Source organism: Chionomys nivalis, chromosome 6 (assembly GCF_950005125.1).
Source record: "Chionomys nivalis chromosome 6, mChiNiv1.1, whole genome shotgun sequence".
Lineage (NCBI taxonomy): Eukaryota > Metazoa > Chordata > Mammalia > Rodentia > Cricetidae > Chionomys > Chionomys nivalis.
The window spans coordinates 5,239,145-5,260,810 of NC_080091.1; the positions used below are offsets into that span (position 1 = coordinate 5,239,145).

A 21,666-nucleotide genomic window follows, 5' to 3' on the forward strand; every position below is an offset into this window, starting at 1 on the left:
GTGGAAATCAGATGTGAGATCCCCTGGAACGGGAGTTACAGATGGTTGTGAACCAATATGTGGGTGCTGGGAATTGAACCGGGATCTTCTGAAAGAACAGCAAGTGTTCTTAAACAGTTAAGCCATCTCTCCAGTGCCCCTGACCCCACCAATTCCTTTGTTGTGGTTGTGGCTGTGAGACAAGGTTTCTCTGTGTATCCCTAGCTGACCAGGAACTCACTCTGTAGACTAGAGAGCCTCCACCCACAGAGATCCTCCTGCCTCTGCCTTTGGTGTTCTGGGTAAAGGTGTGTGCCACCACACTTGGCACCTTTTGTTCATTAAAATCTTTTATTTTGTTTGTTTTTTATTTGGTTTCTTTCTTTTTTTTTTTTTTTTTGTTTGGTTTTTCGAGACAGGGTTTCTCTGTGGTTTTGGAGCCTGTCCTGGAACTAGCTCTTTTTTTTTTTTTTTTTTTTTTTTGGTTTTTTCGAGACAGGGTTTCTCTGTGGCTTTGGAGCCTGTCCTGGAACTAGCTCTGTAGACCAGGCTGGTCTCGAACTCACAGAGATCCGCCTGCCTCTGCCTCCCAAGTGCTGGGATTAAAGGCGTGCGCCACCACGCCCGGCAGAACTCACTTTATGGACCAGGTTGGCCCTGAACTCAACAAATATCCACTTACCTCTGTCTCCTGAGTGCTGGGAAGATTACAGGCATGTAAAACTTACTATGTTTAGTTTTTTTTTTTTTTTTTTTTTTTTTTTTTGGTTTTTCGAGACAGGGTTTCTCTGTGGTTTTGGAGCCTGTCCTGGAACTAGCTCTTGTAGACCAGGCTGGTCTCGAACTCACAGAGATCCGCCTGCCTCTGCCTCCCGAGTGCTGGGATTAAAGGCGTGTGCCACCACCACCTGGCTTGGAGCATTTTCTTAATTGATGACTGATATGGGGGTCCAGTAGGTGGAGCAGACCACGAGGAGCATGTCAAGTCAGTCAACAGCACTCCTTCTTCCGCAGTTCCATGCCTGCTCCTGCCTCCTGGTTCCTATGCTGGCTTCCCTGGGTGGCGACTCCAGCCACAGAATGAAATAAACCCTTTTCTCCCCACAGTTTTTCATCACAGATTGTTGTTGTTGTTAGTTGGTTTGCTTGTTTTAGTTTTGTTTTTTTTCGAGACAGGGTTTCTCTGTGGTTTTGGAACCTGTCCTGGAACTAGCTCTATTTTTTTTTTAAAAAATATTTTTTTATTTATTATATATACAATATTCTGTCTGTGTGTACACTTACAGGCCAGAAGAGGGCACCAGACCCCATTACAGATGGTTGTGAGCCACCATGTGGTTGTTGGGAATTGAACTCAGGACCTCTGAAAGAGCAGACAATGCTCTTAACATCTGAGCCATCTCTCCAGCCCTGGAACTATCTCTTATAGACCAGGCTGGTCTCGAACTCACAGAGATCCACCTGCCTCTGCCTCCCAAGTGCTGGGATTAAAGGCGTGCGCCACCACCGCCTGGCTGTTTTAGTTTTTTTTTTTAACATTTTAAAGATTTATTTATTTAATTTAATTAATCCAATTATTTTCAGACTATTTTTTCCCCTCGTTTTTAGCTCTGACTGTCTTGGAACTAGCTACATAAACCAGGCTGGTCTCAAACCCACAGAGATCCACCAGCTTCTGCCTCCTCAGTGCTGGGATTAAAGGCGTGCACCACTACTACCAGACTGTGTATGTGTGTGTTTTATATATGTTTGAGGGTTTTGCCTGCGTGGATGTCTATGCAGCCCACTAACGCGAGACTCAATGTGACAAGACACCTCATGTTGTCCCTGTCACCAGAACTTCCCCAGCAGGAACCCAGCAGCCTTCCTTTCCCTGAGCTGCCTCCATCAGGAAGCTATTCCAGTCAGGTGTTAAGTGACATACAGACTTGCACAGACAGACATGACTCTGAGGGACAGGGGGTCTGGATCTGGAAGAGACTGTGTTCTGCAGTCATAATGTCATTGACTCTCAACCTGTATCTTCCCACCTGCCACCTTGAGGTGACACCTTGAGCCAGCCATTGAAGCTAGCTTGTCCTTAGGCATGCTACCCATGAGAACAGAAGCCGCATCCCTTAAGCTTCTGTGACGCTGATTAAAAAAGAAAAGAGATTTATCTTTGTGTGTTTCGCCTGCATGCATGTCTGTGCACCACATGCATGCAGTGCCTGCAGAGAGCAGAAGGGGCGTCGGATTTCCTGGAACTGGGGTTACAGATGGCGGTGTGCCACCATGTGAGTTCTGGACACCAAACTCAGGTCTTCTGCAAGAGCAGCCAGTGCTCATATGGTGAGCCATCTCTCCGGGGCCCCGTTTTCTTTTCTGTGAGTGTGGAGGTCAGAGTATATCTAGGTGGGTGGGTGGGGTGCGGAAGTTGGAGCATATGGGGAGGGAGGTACAGATGTGGAGGTCAGAGGACAGCCTCAGTCACGGTGTTTAGGAATGTTGTCCACTCCTTTTTCTTTTTTAAAAATTTGTTTCTTTATTATATATATATTAATATATATGTGTATATACACACACACACACACACACACACACACACACACACACACACACACACACAGTGTTCTGCTTGCTTGTATGCCTGCATGCCAGAAGAGGGCACCAAATCTCATTATAGATCTCATTATAGCCACCATATGGTTGTTGCTGAACTCAGGACCTTTGGAAGAGTAGCCAGTGCTCTTAAGCCATCTCTCCAGCCCCCTTTTTAAAATTTTTCAAGACAGGGTTTCTTTGTGTAATAACCCTTCCCTGACTGTCATAGATCAGGCTGACCTCAAACTCATAGAGATCAGCCTGCCCCTGCCTCTGATGCTGGGATCAAAGGCGTGTGCCACCGCTGCTGGGCTTAACCAGCTCTTGAGCCAGGGTGTCTCTTAGCCTGCAACTCACTGATTAGACCAGGTTAGCTCCTGAGTCTGCTTTCCCAGGTCCTAAATTTCCGGTGTCAGTGGCCACCACACTGGGCTGGCATTCGTGTGTGAGTGCCAGGGCCAAACTGGGAACCTTATCTTTGCAAGGCAAACTCTTTACCAAACTCTTTACCAACTGAGCCATCTTCCCAGACCTTCTTTTTTTCTCTTTTGTGTGTATGTTTGTGTGATGTGACATCAGGGATGTGTGGAGGTCTGGGCTCAAGGTCCACTGTCTTTTTTTTTTTTTAAAGATTTATTGATTTATTATGTATACAATATTCTGTATACATATTATGTATACAATATTCTGTCTGTGTGTATGCCTGAAGGCCAGAAGAGGGCACCAACCTCATCACAGATGGTTGTGAGCCACCATGTGGTTGCTGGGAATTGAACTCAGGACCTTTGGAAGAGCAGGCAATGCTCTTAACCTCTGAGCCATCTCCTCAGCCCAAGGTCCACTGTCTTTCCCCAATCCTCTCTACCTTAGGCACTGCAGCTGTAGCTTGGCTTCCTCTGGGATGCCGTGTCTGCCTCTGTCCTAGGATTAGCCGCCGTGCCCATGCAGCATTTGCTCTGGTTCTGGGGGTCCTAGCTCTGCGGCAAGCACTTTTTCAGTGGAGCCTCCACCCCAGCCCCCCCTCTTTTTAAAAGACACTGTCTCCTCTAGCCCAGGCTGACCTCGAGCTCACTGTGTGGCCTAGCATAACCTTCGCCTCCTGACTGCTGAGTCCACTTCCCAGGGCCGGGCTGGCAGGCTATGCCACCACACCCAGTTACGAGTTGCTGGTGATTCCGCCCAGGGCTTCCCGAATGCTGTCAGCCCCCCCCCCCTTAGTTCTAGGTTTGGTGTTTGCTGGAACTTTCGATCCTCCACCTTGGCCTCAGGAGTGCTGGGAGAACAGGCACAGTGCTGGCTGGGAGGGAGTGGCTGGGCACAAACCCCCGTCTTCCTTAGCTATTACTCAGGCTTCCAGAAATAGAGCCGAGTGCACACAGATATAGAGACAGAGGTTTATTTTAAGAGGTGACTCACACAATCCTGTGGGCTCTAAGCCCAAAATTAGCACAGCCGGCCAACAGCCTTGAGACCAAGGAAACGCAGGAAGCTCAGAGAAACTTCAAAGACGGGGGAGGGGACACCACCGGAGGACTCTCCCTCCGGACCCACAGTGGGGGGGTTCACTGTCCCTCCGGACCCACAGTGGGGGGGTTCACTGTCCCTCCGGACCCACAGTGGGGGGGTTCACTGTCCCTCCGGACCCACAGTGGGGGGGTTCACTGTCCCTCCGGACCCACAGTGTTGGGGGGTCACTGTCCCTCCGGACCCACAGTGGGGGGGTTCACTGTCCCTCCGGACCCACAGTGGGGGGGTTCACTGTCCCTCCGGACCCACAGTGTTGGGGGGTTCACTGTCCCTCCGGACCCACAGTGGGGGGGTTCACTGTCCCTCCGGACCCACAGTGGGGGGGTTCACTGTCCCTCCGGACCCACAGTGGGGGGGTTCACTGTCCCTCCGGACCCACAGTGGGGGGGTTCACTGTCCTTTTGGAACCACCGTGGGGAACTCCCTCTCCCTCCGAACCCACAGTGTGTGTGGGGTTCCTTTTCTCTCTGGTCCCATAGTGTGGGAGGGTTCCCTCTCCTTCTGCATCCACAGTGTGGGGGGTTCTTTTTCCCTCTGGACCCACAGTGGAGGGGTTCCCTCTCCCTCCGGACCCACAGTGTGGGGGAACTTTGCTTATTTCAGATGATGACCGAGGTGGATAGCAAAGAAAGTCATCACACAGTGGGGTGTCCTTTTGAGGTCCTGCATGTACTCCCCCACATCCCAGTACACAACCACCCACATTCTAGCACCTGGGAAGTTGAGGAAGGGAGATCATAAATTCAAACATTTCTGGGCAACTTAGGGACATTATATCTCAAAAATTCAAGACTGGGGAGTGGTCAGGGTGGAGCCCCTGCATAGATCCCCAATGAGGAGCTGGAGGCATACGGGGGGTGGAGCCCCACTACCAGTGAAGGGGCTGGGGGCATGGTGTAGTGATCGCATCCTAGCCTAGCTTCCTGGAGGTACCAGTTTCGTCCTTACCTCTAGCAAACAAAGCACGAGGGACCTAGGAAATTCTAAGACCACTGAATTGTCTTAGGGACCAAAGTGATGGGTTACTGTCTTGTGGGTAGAGATGGAGTCACTCTGGGCAATCAGGGAAAAGTAGACATCCATACCTGAGAAGGGAGGAGGGTGGCCCTGGATCTCTTGGAGTAACATCAAGTCAAATAAGGAAAGTGAGTAACAGAGTAACAGGATTGGACCTCCCTTCTGGAGGGGGTGAGGAACTAGATCAGATAAAAACAATCATCACAGCCCTGTCTCACCCCTTAATCAGAGCTCAGGAGGCGGAGGCAGATCGTTTTCTGTGAGTTCAAGGCCAGCCTGGCCTACAGAGCTAGCTTCAGGGTTACACAGTGAGTGCCTCTCTCTCTTTCTCAAAAGAAAAAAATGAGCTGGGCGGTGGTGGCGCACGCCTTTAATCCCAGCACTCGGGAGGCAGAGGCAGGCAGATCTCTGTGAGTTCGAGACCAGCCTGGTCTACAGAGCTAGTTCCAGGACAGGCTCCAAAGCCACAGAGAAACCCTGTCTCGAAAAACCAAAAAAAAAAAAAATAACAACAAAGCAATTGAGCAGGGAAGAGCTTGGTAAAGGAGGTGCGCTAAGCTCAGGCCTGGGGCTTCGCAATCTAAGCAAATGTTTCTGTTTTATTTCAAACACGGTTTCTAAGTGTAGCCCTGTCTGTCCTGGAACTCACAGACATCCTCCTGCCTTGGCCTCCTAAGTGTTGGGCAACATATACATGCCACCACGCTTGGCAAAGTGCTCGTGTCACCTGGAGTCACAGTTACAAAGCCTTTTTATACATCATTTTAACATTTTGAGACGGGTCTCATGAAATTGCCCAGGCTGGCCTGAAATTCACTCCGTAGCTCAGGATGGCTTCAAGCTGCTGGTCCTCCTCTCTGGGGCTAGGGAATGCTAGAATGAGGGGTGTGAACCACCTTGTCTGGTCAAACCCCTCCGTGGAAAGCAGGAAGAGGGGCGCAGCTGCCTTAAAAGAGGTGTTGAACTGTCACCAGCTCACCTGCAGGGAACTTCTCTCCAGAAGGATTGGGAAGGAGGGAATTTTGGTACTAGAAAGATTGAAACTGGAGCTGGGAATCCCAGCACTCAGGAGGCAGAGGCATATTTCCTAATGTGAGCTCCCTGAGAAGTAAAAATTCCCAATCAAGCCAAATCAAAACAAGCCAAAATTCTCTGTGAGTTCGAGACCAGCCTGGTCTACAGAGCTAGTTCCAGGACAGGCTCTAAAGCCACAGAGAAACCCTGTCTCGAAAAACCAAAAAAAAAAAAAAAAAAAAAAAAAAGAAAAAAAAAAAAAAGCCAAATTAAGAAATATCCAGGTTTAATGGAAGATCTGAGCTCTCAGGTAGCCCCGAGGGGGAAAGGGGAAACCACAGAAACGCGACCCCCGGGAGGAAGAAAAGGGGGTCACTTAAGTACCCTGGGGAGTGCTCCTGACTCCACCCCCAGGGAGGGGTCAGACCTGACCTGCTGGGATTTGAAGTCCAGACCAGGCTGGGGGGGGGGGGCTGGGATAGATGTGAGGGACTGGGACCTATGCTCCCAACCTAACATTCCAGACTCTTTGGATGTAGGGGTGACAGAAAATTGGAATGGTAATCATGACAAACACTTAGGCTCTCTTTGGGAACAAAGGGCGTAGACTCAAATCTGGCTACTTCCTGCAGGCATGGGGCGGCGTGGGGAAGGGGAGAGCCAGGTGTCCAGGTTTAGGGAGAGGTGTGGCTGGAAAGGCACCCCATGAACTGTCATCCCGGCAGGCATCTGTTCCTTGGGGGAGATGAGAAGGCAGGTGTCTAGGGGGAAAAAAAAGTTGTTATCACCGGGCGGTGGTGGCGCATGCCCTTAATCCTAGCACTTGGGAGGCAGAGGCAGGCGGATCTCTGTGAGTTCGAGACCAGCCTGGTCTACAAGAGCTAGTTCCAGGACGGGCTCCAAAACCACAGAGAAACCCTGTCTCGAAAAACCAAAAAAAAAAAAAAAAAAAGTTGTTATCGATAAGGATGAGTATGCCAGAATGAGGAGTAGGTAGGCCCTTCATTGTGGCATCCTAGAAAACCGGAGGGTGGGCCGGGCGGTGGTGGTGCACGCCTTTAATCCCAGCACTCGGGGGGCAGAGGCAGGCGGATCTCTGTGAGTTCGAGGCCAGCCTGGTCTACAAAGGGAGTTCCAGGACAGGCTCCAAAACCACAGAGAAACCCTGTCTCGAAAAACCAAAAAAGAAAAAAAAAAAAAGAAAACCGGAGGGTGGAAGGTCCTGTATGCTGGACAGACCAAGTGTCTTGAGTAGGTGCCTGCTTGGGCCTGGAGAGATGGTACCAGCATGGGTGTCCCAAGAGCTTGGCAGCCAAGGGGGTGGTGAGGATTACCATGTGAGGTCCTGTCCATCGAGGTTCGAGAGACCTAGGAGTTAACTGTTTGAGGGGTACTCTGTCCCCTGGGGAGAGCGGGGCAGGTTTAGGGGCATCAGGGTCCACTGGTGTGGTGGCAGGGAGACAATTGCCAGTGTGTGAGCGGAGAAGGGACCTTAACTGGGAGAGGTCGGGTAGGTACCCCGCCAGTGGAGGAGTTTGAACCGGGAGGTGATGGTTAAGGAGAAAGGGCTCGCCATAAAGCAGCTCAAAAGGGTTCAGGCCCATAGGGGAACATGGCGTGGCCCTGAGGTTAGGGCCAAGACAACCTGAATTCAGTGGAGAGCTTGTTTAGTTGATGAGTCCCATTGGCCAGGAGATGTTGAGAGCTTCTGACGAGAGCTCTATGACCCTGAGCCACCTTGTCTGCTGTTTCCTGTCAATCTTTGCCTGGTTGGTGTCCACGAAGCTGGTGTTATGTGGAGAGCTCCTTGTGGGGTGGCCTGGGCACACATCTGGCAGGAGGAGTGAGCCTGTAAAATAGAATCTTGGAGATGCGTGGGGTTAAAAGGGGCTCCAAGAAGCAGAACAAAGTTTTGGGGAAGCAGCTAAGTATATCTCCACCCAGTAAATGTGCTGGGCAAGCCAGTATCGCTAAGAAAAAATGTTCTGCAAGATGGTAGGGCAGTGGCAAAGTTTTTAAGTGGGGAGGAACAGGTTCCGTCTACCCCCATAGCTGAAGTTGGTGAGGGAAACTTAAGGCCCGAGTGAGAATAAAAATAATGGCCTTACCCGCCATTAGTAGCATGACCCTAGGCTCGGAGAGGGTTACGGGATATACCACGTTTGGGCAGCGTCAATCTTCTGCAAGGCTGAGACATTTGAAGGCGGGCACAGTTTCACTTGGTGATGGTGATGAGGCCGGACCTCCGTGGCTTGGCATAGAGGACAAACCCGCACAGGGGCATTGTGATATCCAGTGTAAGGGTTGCTGACAGATAGGCACAACCTCGAAGCAGGTGTAGTGCAATATTGTGCCATGTGACCATTTAGGCCACACTTGAAAGAGCCCTGTGATTGACTTCCCTTGTCCCCCTTCCTGTGACCTTAGGGCAGCTGGTAAGGCCTGGGCCTGTAGATTGTTGTAGCTTCGTCTGTCGGGAAGACTCAGCTGATTTTTTTGGGCATTAAAAACTTTAAAGGCCATTTTCACCAATTCCCGTATAGGAGTTTGGGGACCATCCTCAACTTTGTTTTTTTCTTCTCCTAATATTTCGTACTGACTGAGGAAGCAGAATGATTAGTAGAAAAGAAACTTAGGTGCTTTTCTACCTGAGAGAGATTTGGAAGAGAAAAGGGAACAGCAGAGGGACTAGCCCAGTGCGCAGAGGGGTCCAGGAGTGGAGTGGTGGGGTAGGAGGGGGAGGGGGAAGGTGGAAGTTGACCTTGAACCTCCAAATTGGGAAAGGGAGGGGAAAGAATGTAGCTCCACCTAGAAAGGGGTTGGGAGTGTGGGCTTGAGGGAGTAGGGGAGGGGCCAGTGCCTCAGGCAGCGGGGTGCTGAGACTGGCTAAGCGGGGGAGGGGCGAGAGCAAAAAAAAAAATGGACAAAATACCATATATATGTTAAATTTTGTTCATTTGGCCGGGCGATAGTGGCGCACGCCTTTAATCCCAGCACTCGGGAGGCAGAGGCAGGTGGATCTCTGTGAGTTCGAGACCAGCCTGGTCTACAGAGCTAGTTCCAGGACAGGCTCCAAAGCCACAGAGAAACCCTGTCTCAAAAAACCAAATAAATAAATAAATAAATAAATAAATAAATAAATAAATAAATAAATAAATAAAAATTTCGTTCATTTGTATTGAAAGACCCCCGGTGTGGGGAGACTCTCAATCAAGTCTCGGGATAACATGACCCCCCCCCCCCCCCCCGTAACTCATGAAAGACCGTCCTTGCTGCAATCACATGATCACAGGAGGCTTTAATTGATGAGATGAGATGGGAACCTGTGCACTGGGAAGAGTTCGACCCCGAGTGACCGGGAGAAGGAGTTTTTAAGGGAAGAAACCACAGCCCAGTAATCTGAAAGGGGCAGGGAGGGTGTCACAGAAAATCACAAGGGGACAATTCCCTGCCTCTCAAGATCACTCAAGCTCATAATCAGCTAGTTCCTGAAACACATTATTCCAAAAATACCAATGATAATCACAAGGGGGAAACTCCCTGTTTCTCAAGATTATTCTCAAGATTACAATCTAACTTTACCGTCAGCTAGTTCCTGAAACACAGTCACCAACCGGCTGATCCTAGATTTCTGATTCTTCTCTTCCTGCTTGGATTTTTGGGTATTTTCTTCCTGCTGGGGTGGGTGTCTGGATTTATCCAGGTCTTTCAGTATCAGGCAGGCTCAATTTAAAAGATTTTTGTAAGAGGCGGATCTCTGAATTTCAGGCTGATCTACAAGAGCAGTTCCAGGAAGGGTAGGACTGTTAGGCAGAGAAACCCTGTCTTGAAAAAACAAACAGAAAACAAACAAAAGGTTGAAACTGGTTTGTGAGGAAATCAATCAAGAAAGCAAGAGGGATCTAGGAAATTCTAAGACCATTTGGCTTCTAGCTCTCTCCCTATTGTTCTGTGAAAGTTTGAGAATAATATTGTTTTGTTTGTATAATGAGGAGCTTCAAAGCTGGGAATCTCCAACTTGATTATTTATTTATTTATCTACAGGCAGGGTCTTCTTTTTTTTTTTTTTTGGTTTTTCGAGACAGGGTTTCTCTGTGGTTTTGGAGCCTGTCCTGGAACTAGCTCTTGTAGACCAGGCTGGTCTCGAACTCACAGAGATCCACCTGCCTCTGCCTCCCAAGTGCTGGGATTAAAGGCGTGCGCCACCACCGCCCGGCTCAGGCAGGGTCTTCTTATATAGCCCTGGTTGGCGTTGGGATTTATGGTGTGGGCTACACCCACTTGACTAGTTTATGGGGATTTGAATTTTCTTTTTTTTATGTATTTGAATAATTTGCTTGCATTGATGTTTATGCACCACCAGCTTCCTTGGTGCCTATGGAGGCCAGAAGGGGGTGTTGGAACCCCTGCAGTAGGAGTGGATAGTCCTGCGCTAGTGTGATGGTGGGAATTGAATCCAGGTTCTCTAAGAGCAGCCAGTGCTTCCAGCGGCTGAAACATCTCCCCAGCCCTCGTTTTGAGTCTTGAGGAAAGACTTTACTCTGTAATCCAGGTGGGCCTTGAATTGTGACCCCTCGCCTCAATCTCCCAAGGGCTCGAATGATAGTGTTGCCTCTGAGATTGCACAAATAATGGCAACCAGACCACCGGACTATTAGCCAGAAGCAAACCTTACTCCAAACACCTTGGGCTACCAAAAACTTCTAGCTGCCTAGGGCCACAGGCAAAATTCGGTCTGTGACGCTGTGACACTAAGAGGCCACAGCAGGAACCATACGCCAGGTGGTGAGTCAGAGGGGTTGAGTCACGGTACATTCTTTAGATTCACAACTTTTGATTACAGGGTTTTAGTTCAAGATGTTCGTAAAGCAGCTGGCTACATTACGCAGCTGCTTGCTCCTGTCACTGAAAGGAATGTAGGCCAGAGGGTCACGGAGAAGCTGCTCTTAAAGGTTTCCGCTTCCTCCACAGCAGCAGACAGCTCCAATTTTCCTAGCCTCTAGGCATACAACTTTCCACATTCCTGGGCTCTTCAGTAGGTTTTGTTAGTGTGAGACTGTATTAAAAGCAAGAAAAATTTTTTAAAGAAGAAATAACAAGAAATCAGTCATGGTGACGCATACTTTAATCCCAGAACTCGGGAGGCAGAGATCTCTGTGAGTTCGAGGGTAGCCAGGTCTACAGAGTGAGTTCCAGGACAGACAGGGCTACAGAGAGACCCTGTCTTGAAAAATCCATAAAAAGAAAAAAAAAAAGGAAAAACGGAAGGAAAACAAGAAAAAGATAAAAAGCAAGCCTGCGAAATTGGGATTTGAACTGCCCGTCTTCCTCCCCCCCCTCCCCTCCCCTCCCCTCCCCTCCCCTCTCCTCTCCCCTCCCCTCCAGTCCCTCCGCAGGGTTTCCCGGGGTCCCCGCTTCCGGCTGGCGGGGGCGTCCGAGGGCAACCGAGGACGTGCGTGCCCCCTTGCGTGCGTACGTGCGTGCGTCGCTCGGAGGCGGGCGAGTCCAAGGGGGCGTGGCATGCGAGGGGTGGTGCGCGCGGCGCGGCGGGCGGAGGCTCTTGGCGCGCACCGCCTATTGGCTCCCGGCCTCCCCCGCGCGCGCGCGCCGAGTGGTTCGACCCGACCCCCCGGCTCATTGTGCCTTCTCCTCACGCCGGCCCAAGATGGCGGCGGCGCTGGGCGTCCCGGGTCTGTGACTCCTACAAAGAGGGGAGCCGGGGGCCGCACGGGAGCGGCGGCCGAGGCGCAGGCCGGGCCGTCTGTCCTCTGCCGTCCGCCCCGCGTCCGCCCGCCCCCGCCGCCCGGCTTCCCGCCGGCGGCCCCGCCCCTCCCCCAACCGTCCGCCTAGCATGGTGCGGCGGCCGCGCGCGCCGACATGGGCGAAAAGCTGGAGCTGAGGCTCAAGTCGCCAGTGGGCGCCGAGCCCGCTGTCTACCCGTGGCCGCTGCCGGTCTACGTGAGTGTGCTGGCGGGGAGGCCGGGGGTGGGGGTCGCGGGGCTCCGGGGCTCCGGGCCGGCGGCGGGTCCTCGGCCGTTCCTGGCCCGCGCCCGCGGCTGCCGTTGCCCCGACGCGGCCTGTCGCGGCCGCCGGCCTGGCGCCCCGCGTCTCCGGGCGTTGTGGGCCTGAGTCCGGGGCAACGCTGTGGGCAGGGCCACGGGGACTGGGAGGTCGGGGGCGTCTAGTCTCTGTTTCGGTCCTTCGTGACCTTCTCTCGTGTCGTCCCCTCATGTCCCCGCACGCTGCCGTCTGTGTCTCATCCTGCTGTCTTTTCGTGTTGTCCCCTCATGTCCTCTTAGGTTGTCACCTTTGGCGTTGGTGGGCAGGGGCTAAGGGGACCTTAGGAAGTTGGGGAGGGTGGCCGTTCACGTCATCGGGTTGTCCCCCATGTTGGTGGCACGGCGGGAGGGTTATGAAAAGTTGTCCTTTCATGTCAGTGGGCCAGGCTGGAAGGCCCTGTGATGTTGGAGAGGTTGTCACCTCAGTTTGTCCCTCGCGTGTCATCTCACGTTGGGGGACTGGGCTGGTGAGACCGTGAGGAGCCGGCCGTTGCCTCCCGTTGGCAGAGTGTCCGTAGAGGCTTTGCACGGTCGGAGAGCTTGTCTCCTCCTCTTGATGTGGTGGCTGGAGGGGCTTGGGAAGTCTGGGAGGTTGTCCCCTTTTGTTGGTGGATAGGGCTGGTGAGGCCCTGGGAAATTGGGGGTGTCATCCTCTAATCCTAAGGAGCCTTGGAAAACTGATAAGCAAAGTGGAAGTGCCAGAGGATTCTGGGTTCTGAAATCCAGGAGGGCCTGGGGACCTCAGCGTCCTGGTCGCCGGCGATCCTGTATGTGTTTTGAAGCATGGTGTATGGGTGCTGTTGAGTCAATTTCTTCGCCTCACTGGGACCTCATGGAATACATCTGTGCCCTGGGATGCCCTTGCAGCTGGGCCTCCACGCCTTCCCTTTGGGCAGCTGTGTGTGTCTGTGCACGTGTTCCTGTGTGGTGTGTGTCCTTGAGATTTTCTGCATCTGCTGGGTGTGGTTGCACACCCTTCAATCCCGTCATTCAGGAGGCAGAGGCAGGCAGATCTCTGTGAGCTTCAGGATGGCCAAGGCTGTTACACAGAGAAACCCAGTCTTCAAAAAAAGAAAAAAAAATTTCCTACAGGTGTTTACTGTCAACTTCGCTGGGGTCAGCTGGATGGCTCAGCCTAGATTCTTGCTGCCAAACCTGAGTTCAATCCCTATTACATGGTGGAAGGAGAGCGCCATCTCCCCCAAGTTCTCCAGCCTCCTCACGTGCACAGCTGAAGGCACGTGTAACAGGCATTTAAAAATGCCTGCCTGGCTGCACGGTGGTGGCGCACGCCTTTAATCCCAGCACTCGGGAGGCAGAGACAGGTGGATCTCTGCGAGTTCGAGACCAGCCTGGTCTACAAGAGCCAGTTCCAGGACAGGCTCCAAAACCACAGAGAAACCCTGTCTCGAAAAACAAAACCAAAAAAAAAAAAAAAAAAATGCCTGCCTGTATGCAGGGTGGCATACATTGGGCAGGGACAGAGGCAGGAGGATCTCAGAATTCCAGATTGGTGGCCTGTCTAGAAGGGGTCTGAGAAATTGGAGAGGTTCTTCCCTCTTGTTGCTGTGACTAGAAGAACTGTGGGAAACTGAAAAAAGTTGTCCCCAATGTTGGTGGCACCTGAAGGGGTCTCGGGAAATCTGGAGGGTTGTGTGGTGAGACTGTCTGGAAAAAAGGAAGGTAGTCGGACTTCTCAGGGCTTTTCCTCTTTGGACATAAACGTTCTGATTTAAGTCTCATCTCTTCTTTTCATCTTCAAGGGTCACCATTCAGTTTTCCCAGGCTACAGTTCTGTGAATTTTGGTCACTGTCACAGTTGAGGTGCAGCACACTTGAGCCACTCCCTCTGCTCCCTGCCTCTCACTTTCTTGGTTGTCACTCTGTGTCTTCTGTTGGCAGTATTTCCCAGAAAGTCCAGTGAACAATCAACAACATGTAGCCTGTGATTCTGAAGAGTCACCGGGGAGAATGTGTCTGAGTCTCGCCCACCCACACTGTCTGAGGGCTTGGGGTTGCCCCTGGTTTTTCTTCTTAGCTCGGTAACATCTTTTGGACAGTGAGCCAGTTGGTGATCATTCTGTTAGTCACAGGATGCCTGGGCTGGTCCAATGTTTCTTTTTCTATTATTTCTTTGGTCTTGTTATGCAGTTGTGGCTGGCCTGGAACTCACTCTGTAGCTCAGGCTGGCCTTGGACTTTCAGTGATATCCTGCTTCTGCCTCTAGTGCTGGGGTGATGGACTTGCCACCCCAGCGTGTGTGTGTGTGTGAGATTAGAGGCAGTGAGTTCTAGGCACCTGCATGTGGGCTCGTCCAAGCTGAAGTAATCCCTGGGAGTACCAAGAGCTGAGTTGCTAGGCCCGTACTGAGTGGACAGTCATCAACCTGAATTCCTAAAGTTGTCATATGAGTATGAAGGGCTAAAAAAAATGTGTCACAACCCTATTGGTGCCCCAATAGAGTGGTGCTGCCAGTTTGCCTCTACCTTGTTCCCTTGGGATGAAGATGAATGTTCACCCAGTGACACTGGCTCACTTCCCACTCTGTGTGAATCAGGCCTTCAGTCGAGCTTGGTGGGAACGGCTGGCCAGTGCCTTTCCCTTGCTGGCCTGCACCTCACTTGCCAGGGTTGAGTATGCTGGCCCAGACATCTGGCAGGTCCATTCCAGCTGTGACTCACATTGTTGTCCAAGGGCCAGCAGGTGGGGGGTGGCATTGGCTTCCACACAGCCTCAGTGGAGACAGCCACTCCACAGTGTCCTCTTCTACCCCTGTGCTCTCATGGAGAGTTCTGCTTCTCAGGAAGCCATTGCCAGTGCCTGGCATACTCCACACAGTGTCAAATCTGCCATTCCAGCACCCAGGAAGTAGAGGTAGGAGGATCGGGCATTCAAGACCAGCTTTGGCTACATAGTTCCAGGGAAGCCTGCCCTATGTGTGTCAGATCCCCCAGTAAACAAGCAAACAGAAAATCTGTTGCCCGGTGATCCTGTTTCCAAGGCATTGAGAGAAGGGACCGTGAAGGCAATCCTGCCGCTGAGGTGGGAGTTCAGGTCACATTGCATGCCCGCTTGCAGTCCTCCACAGTCTGTTGTGTTTTGAGATGGGGGAGGGTCTCACCATGCCCTGACTCACCCTCCTGCCTTCCCTCAAGAGTGCAGAAGGCCAGGTGTGTGCCCCCAGGTCTGGCTTCATAATCCTTTGTAAAAGCACCTACAGGCTACCTTTGGTGTCCCTGGGGACATGCACAGAAGGCAAAAAGACATTCATCATTGCAGGCTCTGGACCTTCACAGGCGGATTAGGACGGAGTGTGACAGCCCCACACTGAGTAAGGCGTGTCCCTGGGCAGGTGCCAGTGGCTTCTTAGAGGACAGCAGCCATGCTGTCCACACTCAGAGATACCCAGTTTGGGGACCAGGTTTGGAGAACTGACGGGTGGGAGGGGCCATTATCCTTCTAGCAGTTTAGGGCCCTGGGTCCTCATGGAATAACCCTTTCGTCAGAAAGAATGCAGATGCCATTTTTAGTCGTTTGCTTGGCAGACAGCTTAGGTGACAAACTTGAGAGGGAGGGCCAGGGTGGCCTTCCTTGTTGGTGACTCAGTAGGCCTTGTGTAGTGGCGTGTCCCTTCTGATGAGCTTGGGAGTCCTGTGGGTGGCTGGGTGAGTTGTGCTGTGAGTAGAGTGAGCCAGCCCTACTATGATTCAGAAAGCAGTTTCTGCTGCTGAGCTCCGCGGGTGAGTGTCCTGGCTAATCCCTGCTCATGTGGGCAGGAGGCAGGTTGACCTTTAGCCTGCCTATGTGGGCTGACCTACTCCAGAAGGGAAGGTGGGCTTCCCTGTGAAACACTGACTTTGCGCTTGCCTTTCAAATCCAACCTTAGGCCACTTACTCTGTTCATGAAGAGACTGGGAGCTGCTGGGGAATCCCCAGCTGGGCTTCCCTGTCTGTGGAAGCACTGCCCTTTTTCAAGTTAGACCTTTTTGTTTCTTTTCTGAGGTGGTCTGATTCTGTATTCAGGGCAGTTTGGTACTTACCGAGTAGCCGAGGCTGGCTTCAAACTCTGAGCAGTTCTGTCTCATTCTCCTAAGTGCTGCGAATATGGCCATGAGATGTCATGCTGGCTTCAAGTTAGATGTTTTATTTGGGGTAATTATAGGTTCATGCACCCAGGAATGTTCTTGTGTCCTCACTCTTACAAAGTGAAATCCTTAGGTTAGTGAGGAACACCTCCTGTGGGATATATGACTCTTGGGCAGACTACCCAGCTGTTCTCAAGGAGGTCCTACCCTGAACTGACACTTGGTGATGTCTAGGGACATTTGTGGTTGCCACAACTGGAAGAGGGGAGGCTCTGACACTGGCCCCTGCAGAATTCGGTTCAGGGTGTCAGTGGTGTACAGAAAGACCACACACTGTTGCCTGAAGTTCGGGGGCACAGATCAGCTGCCCCATATCTCTGTTTGCTGGGGCAGTCCTGTCATCTTTTTCCAGGGTCCCCAGAATGCAAGCCAGGTTCGTTGATTCCTGAACATGGTCTGGCCCTGTGCAGTACAGATGCCCACCTTGTTGCTAGCTTGATTTAGACAAACACAGGGGTCTGGGCTGTGTGGACACCAACTCCTCTGAGGCTGAAGTGTGAGAAGACACGGGATAGCCTCTGAGGTCCTGCACAGACTCCTCTGCTGGTAGAGTGGGCATCCCATAGACAGGGCAGAGCTACTGGGGGAGGGAGGAGCTTCATGCAATCTCTTTTCTTCTCCTCTCCATCTCTTCCCCAACCCCCCTCTCTGTGTCTATGGACTCCTGACTCTGTCTTCCAGACACCTGCCTGGTTTATGTCATGTTGGGGATGGAGTCCAACCTGTGCACACTAGAGAGTGTTATACCCTCTGAACTCAGTAAGCACCTGCCCTGCCTTTGGGAGGCCCTGGGTTTCTTCTCAGTACCCCAAACAGTTCTGTTAAGACCTGATTCGCACCTCGTACAGTTCATGATCTGGTCAAGATCTGCAGATTATTCACGGGTCAGGCAGATATTACAACTGCCTCGTTCTAGAACAGTCCATCACCCCCGTGAGTCATCATCTGTTCCAGCACATGAGAATATATGAATATACTTTCTGTCTCAGAATTATCTGTTCTGATGTCTCCTTTTGTAAGCTCCACACTGTGACCTTATTGTGCGTGCGTGCGTGTGTGTGTGTGTGTTGTGCTGGCTTGCAGTGTTTGAGTTTGGGGAGGTTCCAGGTCTAAGGTAAGGACTTATTTTAACTTCATCCTAGGATGGAGTGACAGGCTAAGAACTGGTGTGGCACCAGGGTTGATAGGGCATTTATATGCACCAGGTAGTTTTAAATTCACTGTGCACAGGTGTGCACTGTGGAGTGTAGAGGCTAGAAGAGGTTGCCATGTGTCCTCTGTCACCATCTTCCTTTGAGACTGGGCCTTTTGCTAGACATGATGATTGAGCCTTCTCAGCTAGGCTGGAAGTTAGCAAATTCAAGTACCCAGTCTCCACACCCCATCAGGGCTACAGGTGCTTTCAGGGTGCCTAACTTCTTACTGTCCTTTCTGACTGCAGAGCAAGTGCTTTGGGTTCTTGGCCTCTCTACAGTTTTCCTGTGCCAGGTACTTGCAGCTGCCGGGGGGTGCAAGGTGCCCATCTCGCTGTTGTCTGGGCAGGGCTGCTTGCCTTTCCCTCAGTACTTGTCTCAACTCTCCTAAAAACAAGGGTAACTGAGCCCCTATCCTTTCCCTCACACCCTGAGGGAGGAGTGGCCTGCAGCAAGAAGGTGTCCTGGTGGTGAGCATGCAGGTGAGTCACTCTTAGCAAGTGACTCACCTATGTCACTTGATAGGCCTGGATAGGTGGTGCCACTCCCCCTTGAGAGACCAGCTTGGCATGAACTGTTCAGCAGAAGCCCTTCTGCCTGCAGGGCTGGCAGCTGGCACAGATGGACAGACTTTCTGTGGCCTCATCTCTGTCCTTGTAGTTGAGCAAGGACACTTGTCCTCCTGTGGACCTATGAATCCCCATCTCTCCTGCCTTCAGGAAGGCAGGCAGTAGGAAGCTGAGTGTTTCTGTGTGTGCTGTGAATGTGTCCCTTTGTGGACTTTAGAGTTTCAGGGTCAAGTCTTAAAAAAATGTTCTCCAGGCTGGGTATATCTGGTTCCAGCTGCTTGGGAGGGTGGGGCAGGAAGATTGTTGAGCCCATGAGTTGGAGGCCAGCCTGGATAGCATTGTGGGACTCCCACTCCAAAGCTAGCAGAGCAGATAAATTATGTACTGAACTCCCTTCTTTCTATGTATGTGTGTCTGGAATGTGGTGCGATTCTTGGGGCAGCCCACCAGACAGCCTGTGTATGTCTTTCCTAATGGTCTCCTTCCTCCTGTGAGGCACAGTGCTTAGGACCATGTGGGACACCAAGGACGTTTGGTGTTGCACATCTGACTGAGCTGCCCATCTGGAACCAGGATCCTTAGTCCCCCTTCATGTGGGACCATGTTTGCTAATGTCTGAGGTCACTCTTCAGGCTTCTCTGAAGGATGCATGCTTCTGGTTTGCCTGTTGGGCTTCCCTCTGGTCATGTTCTGTCTCCCTCAGGCTGGGATGGGATGTTCACTGACTCCTGTGCTGATCCTCGAACACAGCCCTGTGTGACGCTCCTGCCCCTCTTGCCCTTGTGCAGGCTGTGCTCTGTCTGACTCTGTTGGTCATTTTGCCTTTCGTCTGAGCAGCTGATAGTCACTGGGGGGAGCAAGTCCAGAAGGAGGTTTGGAACAGCCTCTGACAGCTTGCTGTATAACTCATGCTGTGATGTTATTTGGGGAGCCACATAAGAGTGGTTCATTCTCACCTTCCCCCAGAGACAGGGTTTCTTTCTCTGTGTGGCCTAGGTGTCCTGGAACTCACAATGTTGACTAGGCTGGGCTTGAACTATAGGCCTGCCTCTGCCTCCCAAATTCTGGGATTAAAGGCATGTGCCACCATGTCCAGCTTCACTTGGATGTCTTGTGGAAGAATCGGACTATTGTGGTGTTGGTGAGAAGAGTGTGGTTGGCACATGTCCGTGACTTCAGCAGCACTCAGGAGGCCAGGGCAGGATTAGGCATTTCAGGCTAGTCTTGTCTACATGGATGATCCTGCTTACAAATCCAAAAAGGACTGAAATTGCCCAGTAGGTGACCTTTCTAGTGTTCACAAGACTCAGGGCTCCAGCCGGGCGGTGGTGGCGCACGCCTTTAATCCCAGCACTTGGGAGGCAGAAGCAGGCGGATCTCTGTGAGTTCGAGACCAGCCTGGTCTACAAGAGCTAGTTCCAGGACAGGCTCCAAAACCACAGAGAAACCCTGTCTCGAAAAAACCAAAAAAAAAAAAAAAAAAAAAAAAGACTCAGGGCTCCATCCCTAGCCCTGGGAGAGAGAAAAAGATAAAAATGGGTTGGCCAGCCAGCAGTGAATTCCTGATGTTGTGTTAGATGTGGTAACCAGTGGAGGATGACTGGTAGGGGCTGTCGCTGTAGTATAAAGAGATCAGCACCTCTCAGAAACCCAGGCTTTTGGGACTGTGCCCAGAGTACTACTCCCTTCCCAGGTGGTTGCATGCCTATCCTTTCCTAGAGACCAGTGAATGGCCAGGGTGTAGCTGAACAGAATCTATTCTGCCTCTTAGTTTGCACAGCTCAGGATTGTCTGTGGACATGGTAGGCCCCAACAAACAATAGTGCTTGGTCCTCAATACTTGGGAAACGTCAAGAACCCTACAAGGGCTGGTGGTGCACTCCTTAAATCCCAGCACTTGGGAAGCAGAGGCAGGCAGATCTCTGTGAGTTTGAGGCTAGTCTGGGCTACAGAGTGAGTTCCAGGACAGCTAGGGCTACACAGAGAAACCCTGTCTCAAAAGACCAAATGAAACAAAAACCCTGCAAGGTAATCCCAACACTTGGTGCCAGCACTTTGGAGGTGGAGGCAGGAGAACCTTGAGACTCACAAAACCAAGGGCTGGGTTGGAGCATAGTGTTGGAAACTTGCAGAGTGTGAGCAAGGCTGTGGGTGGTCAGGCTGGCTGCAGAATCCCTAGCTTCCTGCCTGAGCCTCCTGAGTACACAGGCCTGCACTAGTATTCCTGTGTTGGCTGAAACCTAGGGCCTTATGCATGGCAGGTGAGCATCTGCTGCTGAGGCGCATCCCTCCAGACCTCTGTTGAGGGCCATAAAAGGAAGACCAGCAGTGTGTCGCCCTAGCCGAGTGGATTCCTCCCTTCCCCTCTCCATTCTTCCTTTTTTTTTTTTTTTAAAAAAAAATTTTTTTTAGTTTGTTTTTGTTGTTGTTTGAAAACAGAGTTTCTTTGAGTAACTGCTGGGCTAGTCTCAAAATCACAGAGATCTACCTAGGTTAGCCCTAGTCACCATGCCCAGCCTGCCCCCATCCTCTCCTTTCCATAGTCTTTCTTATTCCAGGCCAGCCTTGGGCTCCATGCATCTCAGGAGACCTTGAATTCCCAGTCCACCTGCCTGCACCATTCAGAGTGCTAGGGGGACAGGGTGTGCCATGAGATCAGGCTTTGTTTTGTAACCTTGCTACCAGACATTTCTTTTTCCTTTCATTTTTTTATTTTAAATTTTATGTGTATAGTTGTGTTGCCTGCATGTGTCTGTGCACTGTGTACATGTAGTATCTGTGAAGACCAGAGGAGGGCATCATACCCACTGGAACTGGAGTTACAGACTGAGCCATCATGTGCGTTCTGGGAATTGAACCTGGGTCGTCTACCAGATTAGCATTGCTCTAGCCCCTGAACTGCCTCTTAAGCCCCCCTCTCCCAATACTAAGACCTTTATGAGCCTAAGCTTGTGGTGGGTGGTGATGTGCTCAGAACTGCCTGAGATGAACAACTGAGTACCCGGAAAGTGGCTTGGTATGGTGTAGCATGATGTAAACCTATCTCTCCAGCGGTGCTCAGCACCACAACGGTGGATACTTGCTGTTTTGTGGCCCAGGTGCTCAGGCGTGTCTGGGTGGACAAGACAGAGAGAGGGAGCCTGGGTGTTATGGCAGAAGTAGCATACGAACACACACACACTTGTTACACAGTGTAGAGGTGAGGCACTTGGGTAACAATCTGCCCTAGTTGTGCGGCTTCTCCAGGGAGGCGTAGGCAGTTGTCACCTCACCCCAGACAGGGCATCAACCACAGATCACATAACTGATCCCACAGAGTGAAGCTTTGGTGACTCGTGAGTTCACTAGGGTTATTTACTGAGTGTATGTAGGTGACTCAGAGACAGCCCAGCACTGGAAAGAGTACCCCAGCATAGAGATTTCTGGGGTTCCCTGCAAGACTTGGCCAACTGTCTGCTTCAGTCTCTCTCACAGTGCTTGTGGATCATGGAAGTTTCAGAAACTTCCCTGAGCCCTTTAGGGTATACTTCCATACTTAATATTCTCCCCCACAAATGCCCTGTCTAAGTGGGGTCACCTC

The 21,666-nt window shown here is 51.5% G+C and overlaps 1 protein-coding gene across 3 annotated transcripts in view; it reads left to right on the forward strand.

Moving 5' to 3' along the window:
* Positions 1-11,681: 11,681 nt before the first annotated feature.
* Dot1l (DOT1 like histone lysine methyltransferase) overlaps positions 11,682-21,666 on the forward strand; it is a 42,355-nt gene continuing 32,370 nt past the window's right edge. The window contains exon 1 of one of the 3 annotated variants that reach the window (XM_057772432.1): positions 11,682-12,078. In XM_057772432.1, the coding sequence (XP_057628415.1) occupies positions 11,998-12,078 (81 nt within the window). In that variant the 5' untranslated portion in view covers positions 11,682-11,997. The remainder of the gene's footprint in view (positions 12,079-21,666) is intronic. The other 2 variants (XM_057772430.1, XM_057772431.1) reach the window with 2 other exon arrangements.